The sequence below is a fragment of the Myotis lucifugus genome, unplaced genomic scaffold (assembly GCF_000147115.1).
Source record: "Myotis lucifugus unplaced genomic scaffold, Myoluc2.0 scaffold_43, whole genome shotgun sequence".
Lineage (NCBI taxonomy): Eukaryota > Metazoa > Chordata > Mammalia > Chiroptera > Vespertilionidae > Myotis > Myotis lucifugus.
In genome coordinates, this window is record NW_005871091.1 from 1,217,945 (window position 1) to 1,233,033 (window position 15,089).

The 15,089-nt window shown below is 39.1% G+C and overlaps 1 protein-coding gene across 6 annotated transcripts in view; it reads left to right on the forward strand.

Moving 5' to 3' along the window:
• The window catches only part of KIAA0368 (KIAA0368 ortholog), an 83,862-nt gene that overhangs the window by 11,927 nt on the left and 56,846 nt on the right, over window positions 1-15,089 (forward strand). For 5 of the 6 annotated variants that reach the window (XM_006088030.3, XM_014455195.2, XM_023753287.1 and 2 more), the window contains exons 3-6: window positions 5,651-5,767; window positions 8,870-8,988; window positions 9,935-10,084; window positions 12,753-12,921. In XM_006088030.3, coding sequence (XP_006088092.1) covers window positions 5,651-5,767; window positions 8,870-8,988; window positions 9,935-10,084; window positions 12,753-12,921 — 555 coding nt within the window. The remainder of the gene's footprint in view (window positions 1-5,650; window positions 5,768-8,869; window positions 8,989-9,934; window positions 10,085-12,752; window positions 12,922-15,089) is intronic. The other variant, XM_014455197.2, reaches the window with a different exon arrangement.

A 15,089-nucleotide genomic window follows, 5' to 3' on the forward strand; every position in this document is an offset into this window, starting at 1 on the left:
TTTTTTTGTTTTTTAATCCTCACCCGAGGATATTTTTCCATTGATTTTTAGAGACAGTGGAGGAGAGAGGGAAAGACAGAGAGAAATATTGATGCGAGAGAAACACATCGATTGGTTGCCTCCTGCATGAGCTCCACCCAGGGCCCAGCTGGAAGGAGCCTGCAATTGAGGTACGAGGTATATGCCCTTGACCAGAATCAAACCTGGGACCCTTCCGTCTGCAGGCCAATGCTCTATCCACTAAGCCAAACTGGCTAGGGCTCATGCCTTTGATTCCAGTATGAAAGTTGGTGGTTGAGGGGCAAAAATATTCTTTAATCATTGGCTGAGCGTGAATATAATATAAATTAAAAATTAGCAAAATAAACATTTTTGAAAGCACGATGTTTAGCTCGTTTTAAGATTCTGTTAAGTACTGTTACTAAAAGTTGGATAACTGTCACATCAAGATTTTCTTTTTTTTTTACATCCTTGCCTGAGGATATGTTTATTTGTTTTGAGAGAGAGAGAAAACATCAACCTGTACATGCCCTGACCAGGAATTGAATCTTCAACTTTTTGGTGTAGGACATTTCAATCAACTGAGCCACCTGGCCAGGGCCAGAATTTTCTTTTTTAACCTAAATGTTTTCATGGAACATTTACCCACTTCATTTTTAAATAGTTCATTCGTCTTCTGGTTGTACTAGACCTTCGAGCCTTTGATCTGGTTTCATCTCTTGGGCTACTCTGATTGATTGGCAATGACAATTGGCAATGCCTGCCCTGAGAGGGAATCTGAGATCTGTCCTGACTTGGGTTCATTGGAGAAAGAGTATCTTTAAGAATGTCTGTTATGTTTGCAGGAAGGAGTAGGGCATTCTTGTTATATATTTGACATGCCTGTTGTTAATAGGGTCTTGCTGAGATAAATATGTATTTGATAATGTCACTATTCTATTTAAAACTCTTCTATGGCATTCTATTAAACTCAGGATAGCAAAGTATAAAAAGACCTACATGAATTGGTTTGTGCTTATTTATTTAGCCTCATAAGTTTTGTCATTCATTTGGCAGATATTTACTGAGTGCCTTCTGTATGCCAGGTGGTAAGGATATGTTAGTGAATGAAAGAAACATCTAGTTGGGGATACCGGTATTAAATAATCAGGCATAGAGTCTCTAGTTGTAAACTGTAGTAAATGTTAAGATGGAATAGGATTCTATACAAGAATATATTTGGGGCATAAGGTACACCTCTGTAGGTGTGTGTGTGGGCAGTAGCCAGGCAGAGAGATGAGGGAGACCAGTAAAGACAGAGATGGCCTGTGCAGAGGCTCTGAGCTAAAGCAGAGTGTGAAGCCTTCAGGGAGCTGAGGAAGGCCACACCGATGCACACAGTGCACAAGAAGGCAGGTGCCAGGGAAAGGAAACAGGGATGCCAGTGGGCAGCGATTTGAAAGGTCATGGGTAAATAATTTTAATATGTGAAATTTTGAAATCAGTGAAACTAACAATTAATTTGTATTGCCTCTCAATTATGTAATTTTGGGGTTTTTATCAATTGCATAATGCATATTAGATTTAACCAGGATATCCTGTAAGGTAGCTGGGAATTTGTGGATAAATTGAGTGAAAGAGAAATTGAAGTTTTTTTATTTTTTTGTTTTGTTTTTAAGTATATTTTATTGATTTTTCACAGAGAGGAAGGGAGAGGAATAGAGAGTTGGAAACATCGATGAGAGAGAAACATTAATCAGCTGCCTCCTACACACCCCACACTGGGGATGTGCCCGCAACCAAGGCACATGCCCTTAGTCGGAATCGAACCTGGGACCTTTCAGTCTGCAGGCCGATGCTCTATCCACTGAGCCAAACTGGTCAGGGCAAAAGAGAAATTGAAGTTTTAGATTTCTACTGACATATCATTAGAGTACATTTCCTATTTTAAGGAAAATGAAGTTTGTTATGTAGAATTCTACTTTACACCTAACTTTGTATATTCAGACTCATTGGGATAGCTAAAAATTAAAGACTGACTGTAGCAAGTGTTGACAAGAATGTGAGCAACTGGAAATCTTAGACTGTTGGTAGGAGTGTAAATTAATATTATTATCACTTTGGAAAATTGTTTGGCGTATTCTAAAGTTTACCATATGCGTATTCCATGACCAAGCATTTTCAAGCCTGAATTAATATACAACGTGTGTGTACATATGTGTACCAAAAGGCATATGTAACAATGTTCATAGCAACATTATTCATGATAGCCCAAACTGGAAAATAACCTAATGTCAATCAATAGGAGAATAGATAAATTGTGCTATTTTTCCACTAGAGCAATATAAGTGAACTAATGATATGAGCAACATCATGGATGAATCTCAAATACAGTGTAGAATGAAAAATGTTCAGACACATGAGTTCATCTTATATGTTTCATTTATATATAGTAAATTAAGAAATGGTGGTAGAATGGTGGTGTGGTTCTGGTTGTTACATAGGTGTGTTTATTTTGTGAAAATTTATTGAGCCTTATATTGGCAGTTGTGTACTTTAGCTATATGTTATACTTCAATTAAAAAGTTGGCCCCTGGCCCTGGTTGGGTGGCTCAGTTGGTGGGAGCATTGTCCCGTACACCAAGTGTTGCAGGTTCAATTCCTAGTCAGGGCACATACCTATGCTGAGGGTTTGATCACTGGTCGGGAAGCGTGTGGAAGGCAACTGATTGACATTTCTCTCCCTCCTTTCCTCTCTCTAAAAACAAACAAACAAACAAAAAAACAATAAAAACAAGTTGGCCCTGGCAGGGTAGTTCAGTGGGTGGTTAGAGCCAAAGTTGTGGGTTCGATCCCCCAGTCAGGGCATTTACAGAAATTAACCAATGAATGCATAAATCAGTGTAACAACAAATCGATGTCTCTCCCTCCCTCCTTCCCTCCCCCTCCCCCTCTCCCCTTCCCCTCCCTCCTTCCCTCCATCCTTCCCCTCTCCCCCCTTCCTCAAAAAAACAAGTTCATTAATAAATAAATAAATAAATAAAAATTAATGTGTAGTAAGGAGAACTGATATGGCCAAAATAATATATACCTGAGGTTTGTAATTCTATAGACTTACTGCAGAAGTTAATTATTATCGATTTAGCCCAAACTGATTCAGCTGATTTCTTGATTTTTTAAAATATATTTATTGATTTTTTTACAGAGAGGAAGGGAGAGGGCTAGAGAGTTAGAAACATCGATGAGAGAGAAACATCGATCAGCTGCCTCCTGCACATCCCCTACGGGGGTTGTGCCTGCAACCAAGGCACATGCCCTTGGCTGGAATCGAACCTAGGACCATTCAGTCCGCAGGCCGATGCTCTATCCACTGAGCCAAACCGGTCAGGGCTGATTTTTTTTATGGGTTTATAGAGAACTCTAGACTGTAGACAACCAAATTATGAAATTAATATTTAAGGAGATAAAATTGGTTGAAGAAAAATAAGTAGTTAATTCATTTAAAACAAAAAGTCCTGCCCTATCCGGTTTGGCTCAGTGGATAGAGCGTCGGCTTGCAAACTGAAAGGTTCCAGGTTCGATTCCAGTCAAGGGCACATGCCCGGGTTATGGGCTAGATGCCTGGGTTGTGGGTTCGATCTCCTGTGGGGGACTTGCAGGAGGCAGCCAATCCATGATTCTCTCTCATCATGGATGTTTCTATCTCTCTCTCCCTCTTCCTTCCTCTCTGAAATCAATAAAATTATATTTTAAAAAAAGTCCTTAAAAATAAAGCATGTAACTGTGCACACAATTGTTTATCACTATCAACAATAATTTTCCAAACATCTTTCTAGGAATCAACTTAGATTCATTAGATTGTCAGAAGAGGGCTATTTCCTTTGTATCCTTAGGATTTTTTTCCCTGTCATCAGCTGTATCCATAGATCTGGACCAGGTAAGAAGTTTGGAGGGAGTGTGCATGGTAATGCACACTTCTAGGTTTCGTTAGGGTATCAGCAGTCCTAAGGATGTCTCATCCTGACAGGCTCTTTAGTTTAGATGAATTGAACTCAATTATCAGCATTTGAAGAAGTTAAATATATGGACCTTGGAGTCAAATCTTGACTATGTCACTTGCTGGTTCATATCCTTGGATAAGTTACTTCTTCCCTGAGCCTCTGTTTCCTCACCTGTAAAATGGGAATGACAGTATCACATCTCTGGTTATTGTAAGAATCAGATAAGATAAGGAATGCAAAATGCTTTGCACAAGTTTTTCTGTGCTCCTCTCTTAGCAAGATAGTCTCACTTTTATGGTAAGGTTGGGGCCATTTGACAGGAGCCTCTGTTAACCTTTTTTTCTATCTTTGGGAATTGACGAGCTCTTTTTCTCTTGTCTTTCCCACTTAAGGGAGAGGAAGCTGATCATTACTTAAAACTCTTTAGTAGAATCAGATGATCTTCAGAATAAAGTAAAAATTCCTCAGTATTTTACCCAATACCTTATATAATTCGGGCCCTTATCTTACCACTCTGTTTCAGTCAGATGCAGTGTGTAATGTCATTTTCAACCTGTGTGCTTCCTAATAACTGATTCTGTGCTTGGAAATTTATCTGATCTTTAGGAGTGGTGTTCTTGTCCTTTTTCTCTGAAGTCCTTGATCTGGCAGGTACTTTCTCTTCTGGAAACCCAATGTGTATTTCTCGTGTACATTTCTCTTTTTTTGTAGTATTCGTGGTGTGTCTTAGTCAGCTTGGGTAACAATACCATAGGCTAAGTGACTTACACAACAAACATTTGTTCCTCACAATTCTGGAGGATAAAAGTCTGAGATCAGGATGCCAGCATGGTCAATTTCTTTGTGCATGAACTCTCCATGATTTATAGAAGGTGGCCTTCTTGCTGTATCCTCATGTGGCAAAGAGAGAGAGGACTCTAATTTCTTTATCCGTTTATTACGATATCAACCCAATCATGGAGGCTCAAGCCCATGATTCCATCCAAACCTAATTACCTCCCCAGATCATCACACTGGGGTTTAGGCTTCAACATATGAATTTTGGGGAGACAGACATTGAGTCCATGGCATTGTGTGTCTCACTCATTTGTTCACAGGTGTTCTGGGGGACTGTGCCTCAGTAGGGGCCCATCTCAACTTTGATTAACCAAAGCACAGTGTAAAAATAAATTCATTAGTAAAATTCTGGTGCATGGAGCCCTGGCTTGTGTGGCTCACTTGGTTTGAGCATCATCCTGTACACTAAAAGGTTGTGGGTTTGGTTCTTGGTCAGTGCACATACCCAGGTTTCAGGTTCGCTCCCCAGTCAGGGCAGATTTGGGAGGTGGCCAATCGATGTTTCTCTCTCACATCGATGTTTCTCTCTCTCTCTCTCATACTCTCTCTCTCGCTCTCTGTCTTTATCCCCCTTCCTCTCTCTAAAATCAATAAAAAGAAAAAAAAATAAAGCTAATGAAACTACTATTGTCAAAAATTCTGATGCATGGATTCTTGGGGGGATATTTTATACTCCCTTTCTGGGATGTAAAATTTAATTTTAAAGACAACAAAGTAGCCACTATTTATCAAATAAGTACTATCTGAGAAATTAATTTGTTTTGTATTTCTCAGATAAGTCTGAGAAATGAATTATGATCAGTAATTTCAATTTATATCTCTCTGTATTTTAGGTAATGGAACTGTTGGTCCATTTGAATAAGCGTATAAAAAGCCGCCCAAAAATACAACTCCCCATAGAGACACTGTTGGTTCAATACCAGGACCCTGCTGCAGTTTCCTTTGTCACAGTGAGTGTTATCTTGGAATATTTTCTGACTTACTGTAATTTTCTTTCATAACATTTGTTAGATGTCATCAATATATTGGCAACTTAGAATTTTATTGTAGACTATTTCTAAATGAAGCATGGGATGTTTTCTTTAAATGACACACTGTCTTACCACTGAGTATTGATCTAGAGGAACCGTTACCAGGATCGTGCATGGGCTTTTACATTGGGCAAAGGAATGTTGGTGAAATGACTTGTCAGATATTTTGATCTATAAAATAATGATTTGATTCATAGTAAAAGATTATATGAGGCCAATCTGAATAGAGAGAAGAGAAGGGTTATGTAGCATAGGCATGAATAAAAGATAATATAAGAAGAAAAAAGGGTAAAATGGCAAGAAGAGATACAAAGGCTGAGTTTTAAAAACATCTATGTTTCTGATATCTATAATAATAAAAGTGTAATATGCTAATTAGACTGGATGTCCTTTTGGACGATCTTCCGGATGAAGCCAGGGCTGCAGCCCTAGGATCCAGGCAGCCGCCGTTCTTTCGAGGGAGGGATGGAGGCAGCTGCAAAGGCCTACTCTTGCATGAATTTTGTGCATCTGGCCTCTAGTCTATATATATAAAGAGGTAATATGCTTATTGGTCCTAATGGTGTCCCAGTCATGACTGTTCAACAGGCAGCACGTGCACAGGAGCTTGTGGGCGGGGATAGGGACAGGGACTTGCGCCACTGGGACATGAGGTTGCCGCTGGGGGCGGCTCCCCTGGTGGAGGCGTGCGCAGGCCTGCTGTGCCACCCGGCCCGGAGCGGGGCATCAGGACGGGGGCAGCCCCCCTGGTGGAGGTGTGTGCAGGCCTGCTGCGCTGTCTGGCCCGGAGGGGGGCGGTGTCAGGACGGGGGTGGGGCCTCGGTGGAGAGCTCTCAGCACTCCTATGCCGGGGTCTGAAGGCGTGGAGAGGAAGGGAGAGCAGATAGGCAGGGGGATCAGGCCAGGAGGGGAGTGCAGATAGGCAGTTAGGGGGATCAGGCCAGGAGGGGAGAGCAGATAGGCAGTTAGGGAGATCAGACAAGGAGGGGAGAGCAGTTAGGGGGATCAGGCTGGCAGGGGAGAGCAGTTTGGCAGTTAGGGGTATCAGGCCAGGAGGGGAGAGCAGTTAGGGCCATCATGCCGGCAGGGGAGTAGTTAGGGGCATCAGGCAGGCAGGAGAACAGTTAGGGGCATCAGGCAGGCAGGCAGGTGAGCACTTAGGAGCCAGTGGTTCTGGATTACGAGAGGGATCCCAGATTGGAGAGCGTGCAGGCCAGGCTGAGGGACGCCCTCCCCTCCCGTGCACGAATTTTGTGCGCCGGGCCTCTAGTATATATATAAAAGCCTAAGCAACTGTTACAACCGAACGACCAGAACGACCGATTGACCCAAGTGCACTGACCACCAGGGGGCAGACGCTCAACGCAGGAGTTGCCCCTTGGTGGTCAGTGTGCTCCCACAGCGGGAGTGCTGTTTAGCCAGAAGCCAGGCTCACAGATGGCGAGCGTACCTGTGGTAGTGGGAGCCTCTCCCACGTCTGTGGCAGTGCTACCGAGCAGCAGCAGCAGTGGCGGCAGGTGCAGCGGGGCTGGGATGAGTGGCAGCGGAGCTGCGTCTGGCCCCGGCTGGGGCTCCTTCCCGGCCGCCTGCCACTACGGCACTGCTGCATCTCTCGGGGGGATGTCAGACTGCCAGTTTTGGCCCGAAACCGGAAGTCCAACATCCCCCTGAGGGGTCCTGGATTGTGAGAGGGCGCAGGCCAGGCTGAGGGACCCCACCTGTGCACGAATCTGTGCACTGGGCCTCTAGTATAATATATTCAGAAAGGTATCCTTTTAAAATGATTAAACTGAGGTTGGTAAGAAATATTCCTCTTGAATTGTTGTCTTCATGAAAATTAAATATAAAACAATATTGTGTGATGACAGGTGATGTTTTTTCACAGGCCCTTGTAGTTTCTAGCATTGAGGCATTATCTAACATCTGGATTTCAGACCTTTGGAGCCACCTACTGGTCCAGACCTCTGTCTGTGCCTGCTTTGGACATACAGCTCCATTACAGATGTTCCTGTTTTTAAGCACAAAGGAACATTTTGAGCCAATAAAATTGCTAAATAGGAATGGCTTTAAGGGAAAGGAATAACCTTATTGAAGGGATTAAGAACTAGAAGTTGGCAGTTATAAAATAGTCACGGGAATATAGTCAATAATATTGTAATTACTGTGTATGGTGCCAAGTGGGTACTTTAAATATTAGGGGAACCACTTTGTAAAGTATATGATTGTCTAGCCACTATGCTGTACACCTGAAACTAATACAAAAATCTTGAATGTAAACTAAAATTGAAAAAAAAAAAGGATAACCTTAAGAAGTCAGTTTTAAAGTGAAGAATCCTTCAAAAAAGCAGATCTTTATATTATGTGTAAATCCAGATATGCATTTATGGGTTTGCTTAAAATGAGGCATTCACACGGATTATAGTGATGCAAGCATACTGACAGCACTCAGCTTCCCTTGGTTCATCACCATTGGTCAGTTGTGAATGAGGAACTAGAGTACTGCAATATACTAAGGTTGGTTTAGTAATAGAGCAGTTGAGAAAGGGCAGCCTAGTTTAACACGTGGCCTCTTCTTAGCTTGAAGGGATTAATGCAACAAACTGGGAGATCTGATGCTAATGTGTAGTGTGTAGGTTTAGATAGGTCAAATGTTACTTTATTCTTTTCAGTGAAAGTAATTGCTTATATGAGTACTTTTCCCCCCAGCTTTATTGAGGCATACTTAACAAATAAAATTGTATATATTTATAATATACAAGGTGAAAATTTTATATATATATATATATTCATTGGTTAGGTGTTGCTCTCTCACATGAGGCCCATCTTAAAGCAAGCATTTTGAATATGTGGGGCTGCCATCATCCTGAAATACAATAGTTGGTTAAGCTGAAATAAACATGTGATAACATATGGAAGGAGGATGCAATTTCTTTGTTATAACTCCCTAAGTTATCAATATGTTTATGTTGAAATCCTAGATTATTTCCTTTGCACTCACTTGCTTTTCTCCCGTTGCTTTAGAATTTTACTATAATTTATGTTAAGATGGGCTATCCTCGCCTACCAGTGGAAAAACAATGTGAACTGGCCCCTACGCTTCTTACTGCAATGGAAGGGAAGCCTCAGCCACAGCAGGATAGGTATGCTTTCCTCAATTATGTCACCTCAACTCACCATTATTGTTTTGTTGATACTATTATAAAACTTCTTAATGTGAGCATATTGAAAAATGTGCAGAGCAAACAACATTTTCCCCAATCTAAATACATTTTTTTTGGTCAGTGATTTTGAAGCAACTAATTTTCTGTGACTGAAAAACTTAGTTATAAAATACTTTTCATCAAAACATATCTATCTTGGAGGATATAAAGTTTGAGAGCAGTTTTCTTAAGGGACAGATCACTTGTTTGTATTAATACAGGAATTGGAGATGTGAAAAGGTTTAGACAACATCCTTCATTTCTAGGCTTAGCCCAGAGTTCTGTATTGTAGTCGTGTAGTGGTGAGACTCATCATGAAATTGTGGAGGGAAGAGGGAGTTAAATAATGTTTTCAGCTCATTTTTCATGTGTTTTAAGAATAGCAAAAGGTGTTGTGAAAGAAGGAATTATTGAAGCTGTGTTACTTAAATTCACACTGGAAATTTTATTATATTTCAAATATTGACATGATGGATTTTTAATTTCTTTAGCTTTAGAATAACTTTATTTTAATTAACTGTGGAAAGGAAAAAAATTTATCAAAAGGACATGTTATAAGTTAAACTTTACCTAAGGTTTAATATAAAATCTCTTGTGCTGACAGATATTAGCACTGAGCCCATATTGTGTACATTTTTTTCAGAGACCACGTGCTTCTGGTGATGAGCCAGATGGGCTAAATGCCAACATTCAATGTACTGAACTTTCAATAAGAAGGAAATCTAGGCCAGTCCCTAGATTAGGACTTTGTACGCTAGTGGTATTGAAATGAGTGGCCCTTGCTACAATTGCCACTTTTTGTTATGGGATATTTGTTTTGTCTATTATTTCATGTATAAAAACCATGTTTTTTAAGTAGTTGCATTAAATGTGATTGTTTTTTCAGCTTAATGCATCTTTTAATACCAACCCTTTTTCACATGAAATACCCTGTTGAATCATCAAAATCAGCTTCTCCGTTTAATCTTGCTGAGAAACCAAAGACTGTGCAGCTGCTTTTGGACTTCATGCTAGATGTCCTTCTGATGCCTTATGGGTAAGTTAAAGAAATGAAAACAAAACACAGCAACCTTGCTCATGACTGCTTTTACCTGTGTGGAGGTAACTATTCGCCTTCACTTGAAAATGGATGAGTCTCAGTGTTTTGCTGTAGCCCTGACCTCTCTGAACTCCAGCCACACTGCTTATTGACCTTAGAGGTGTGGAATTGCTGTTGTGATTTCAGATTCAGCCTGTTCAAGCTGAAATCAGTCTTTCCCCATAAAATAGTTCCTCTTCTTTACTGCCTGTGATGACTGTGTGATACGCTGTGATGGTTCTTTTAGCCATGTAGGCATACAATTATGAATTGCCTCCAACTTTTCCTGGTTGCTACAATGTCAGTACCTCCTCCCTCTCCTTGATGTGCCCTGGAACCATTCCCCCTTGCAGCCATCTAGTATTGGCTCTTTCCAACTCTTGTCATCACTTTCTCATCAGCTACTCTTCAAAACTTTCTACACTGCCATAGTTTCCTGATGTTTAAAACACACCTTAAATTCCTTGGGCTGTGTTTTCCAGTCATACATGCACTCATGTATTCATACTCTTTTCTCTTTTTAATTCTCACCTGAGGACATGTTTTTATTTATGAGAGAGAGAGAGAGAGAGAGAGAGAGAGAGAGAGAGAGAGAGAAACATCGATGTGTGAGAAACATTGATTGCCTCCCTTACACACCTGACCAGGGATTGAACCCCCATCCTTTTGGTGTATGGGGTGACACTGAAATCAACTAAGCCACCCAGCCAAGGCTTCATGCACTCTTATGTGTCCAGGCCTTTCTATGATTTAAGAGAATACGGTTCTTTGCTTAGAATGCTTCCCCATGAACAAAGGAAGAAAAGAAGAAGGAAATGCTGAAAGAAACAACAGCCAAAAATCTACTTTGAAAAAGCATCTCAAAGTAGCTGAGATGTCAACTATGTTTATCAGTAATCAACCATCTGTACACATTGCCATTTTGTGTTCTTATTGCATAGTTGACATGTCCATTTTCTCTAATAGATTGGGAGCTCCTCGAAGTCAAGAGCTGGTCCCTGGCCTGGTCTGGTCCCTGGCTTAGTGCCCTAGTTATGATCTGCTTCAGCTTATTTTCTAGGTTGTACTGCTGCCAGATACTTTTCTCAAATACTGTTTTCATTATGTTTCTTTCCTGATTAAAACTACAATATACACTCTACGCTTGACATGTGGGTCTAGACATAAGAGTGCATGCTGTATGGCTTCTTTCCTCTCCAGTTTGCTCTCCTCCTACCCCTCTAGTTTAGTGGCTTTATTTTCTGGACCTTCAGACACTTCTACTAACCTCTACCTGTCACTTCCATTACCTCTGTCATATCATTTCCTATGTCATCTGACAACATGTCAGATTGTGACATTTGTTGTCTTATTGTCTCAACTTGCTACAGATGGCAGAGACTCAATCTTACCCCTCCTGGGATTCCTCTCTCTTGTATTTAGGATGATGTTTTGTACAATGTTAGCTGTTCAGTAATTATTGATTGATTTACTTGCTGCCACCAGTCTTGCTATAATTTAGAAATAAATGAAAATTTCCTTTTATATTTGTTATATCAGGAGGCAGTCAGATTTGGCAGGTGATGATGGCTTTGGTAAATAAACTGTGAAATCCAAATTTAACTTAGTTACATAATGTACCAAGCCAGTGATTCCTCACATTTTTCTTACCATTGAGAGTTTGCCTAGTTTGTATAAAAATAGTGATTCCTTAACCGTTTTTTTTTTGTAATTTAAAAAGATGAATTTAGGAATTGAATGAATATGGCATGTAAGTAATATAGTATAATTTACTATGCCATCAAGCTCTGAATGTTTTCTTTAGTTTTTATTGTAGTAGGTATTTTATTTAGTATTCGGTCTGATGATTTGTCAGCATATACTTTTAGAGTCTGATGGAACTTGAATTAATTTTCACATAGAAATTTTGTAGATGAGGTATACCAATTCAATTGGATCAAAATGAATTTACCAGAAATCTCATTTTTAATCTATAGAAGCTAAAAATGAAATAGGATGATAAATTAAATAAATAATAGCTGTGAAGGGCTTTGAATATACAATGGAAAAGCTGATTCTCTTTTCCTCTTTGAGCTTTTTGATCATTTTTATTTTGGTAACATTATGTGCTTATGAGCTAAGTGGTTTTAGTTGTTTTTGTAATGCAGGGACATAAGGAGTTCAAGGAGAATTGAAGGTGAATTGCAACTTAACAGCAATAGAAATGACTGTTAAAATATTCTCTGCTTTGAGTATAGAGCAATATTTTTTTATCCCCCCCCCCCCCCCCCAAGTCAAACATTTCTCTGTATTTGTCAACTAAAAACTCAAAATGCAGTGGGTCCACAGTGGCTCTTAGAACAATAGTTTATAGATTGAGAATGAACAAAATATATTTATTGTTGGTAACTACTATAGTTTATTTGTAACCAAGTTGAACAGATGTACTCTTATGGTCAATTTGCCGAAGATGTAGTACCTTTTTTAGATACCTTTAACATTTTTCTTAATGATGAAATTTTACTTTTAAGTGTTTATTCTTCTAGCAGAATTCTGTGAGAGGAAGGTATATAAGTGAGTGTATTATGTATGCATGTGTTTGTATGTGTTTTAATAGAGAGGGGTAAAATTTCTATTTCCTTTCCAGATATGTGTTAAATGAATCCCAGAGTCGCCAAAATTCATCTTCAGCACAGGGTTCTTCTTCAAATAGTGGGGGAAGTTCTGGCATACCACAGCCTCCCCCAGGAATGAGCTTTTATGCAGCTAAACGAGTTATTGGTGATAACCCATGGACACCTGAACAGTTGGAACAGGTATCACATACTGTTTATTCATAAAGCAGCTTACCCCTGAACATGCGCCCCTGTGAAGTCCATGAAGGCATGTGCCACACAGTGTGTTCAGGCTCTCTATTGAAACGTGTTTGAAGGAGCAGTTGATGTGATTTGTTCTCTTCATCATGTCAGTTACTTGTTAAAGCCCCAGGGAAAGGGAGGAGTGGGATTTCTTCAGCATTTCTAATATTGCTTCCATATTTCAAGTATGAAATACAGCCCATTTATGAATTGAGTATATTTAACTTCTTTTACTTTAGTTTTAAATTATGGGTTTAATAATTATTTAGCTGCTTTGCTGCAGTTAAAATACAAATTATCCTACATTATTTAGTGTTTTTAGGGCTGTACATTTTGTGTAAAGTGAGGAACCTGTATTCAGAAGCGACAATATGGGAGAAAGCATGACTCCCTTTTATATTTATTCCTGGGAATTTAAAAAAATGGCATTAAGAATTTTATTCTGGATTTAAACAGGACACAGATGTTCTCTGAGCAGCTTTTTAAAAAGATGGTGCTCTACAGAGAAGGTGCCTCACTGTGTCTGTGTCATCAGGCACCTCAGGGAAGAACAGATGAGATCAGTATGTAATTATTTTGGAATTCAAGCAATCTGGGTTCGTCTTCCAAGCCTTTCTTTATCTCCATGGCAGTCTAAGTGATTTGATCCTTTTCTTTTTGGGGGATGTGAGTGACCACTGGTCAAAACAGTGTTCCAATGAGAGGGGAAAAGGCAAGTGGGACATTCTTGCCACTCAAATTTATAGAATGATTTGTTCAGTGAGGGCTATGTTAAATTAGATTTACTTCCTCATGTTTTATGGATTTTTTTTTTGTTCTCCTTAAGCCATGATGTAAGTTAAGAAATAAAGGTAAATAGTAACAGAAGCTACTCTTTATTGAGTGTGAACTATGTGACAGGCACTATACTGATGAGTACTTTGAATTCATTATCTCATTTAATCCTCACAGCAAACCAATGAGGTATAAAATTTATTACTTCCATTGGTAAAAGGTTTTGAGATTCATCACAGTCTCACTTCTAGGACTAGGCTTTGAATCTAGGTCTGTGTGAGGGCTAAAGCTGTAAGTGGTGGAGAACAATTGTTAAAGTTAAGTTGCAGTCTGATGTTAGTCATTCTTTGCTCATTTCTGAGGTTTTCTGTATGCCTTTTGTCAACTTCATAATCTAGGGTTGAAAGGAACAGTTTAGATGCAAGGATGAAAGCTGTTTTCCTCTAATTTTTAAATCTCTTTTGTTTTACATATTTTCTTCCAGATAAACAGCTTTTATTTTGATAAAAATAATGATAACCTAAAGATTCAGTTAGTCCAGAACATAATAAAGAGAAATTAAAAATTACCTGGAATCCTGCCACCTACTTTGTCATGCTCTGTGTGTACACACAAATACAGTTTTACACTATACATTGTTACATACCATATAATACATTATTTATAGTTCATATTTTTTATTTAACACTATATCAAGTTTTTTAAAAATGCCATCCCTTTTATTCTCTGTATACAATTTAATTACATGTAAGCCACATGGTCTTCTATTGATGGACGTTAGTGTTGTTTCTAGTTTCCTTTAAACATTTTTTGTGTGCTTGACTCTCATACCTGTCCTTTTTATGGCTTAAGTAAACGTTTGACTCTTCTGTTGTAGCTCTTATTACAAGTAAGTTATATTGAACAGGAGGAGGGAAGGCAGGCATTTTTATGATGTTTATATACCTTTTTAAATTGCATCCTTTGTCATTTAATACTTTTAAATTGTATCAATCCTATTTAATATGCATAAGAACTATTATGTAACTGATTTCTTCAGGTAAAGATAAAGTTTTACTTACCAGGTATATTTATTTTTAGTGAGACTCATAGCTATTTTACATTACATGAAGTTCTAAGCAGAATCTCCCTTTAGTCTGGGTTTCATTGTAGCCAGTTATTTACATTGAATACTGTTTGAATAGAAATTCACTTGCATTGACTAGAGTACATTTCAAATCAGATTGTTTTCAGGATGTCAGTATATTGAGGACAAGAATTAATATTTTTGACAATACAATGGAACTCAAGGAATGTGAGTTTAGTTCCTTTTGAAATATCATATCCATGAAGAACTGTATTTCTAATAAACC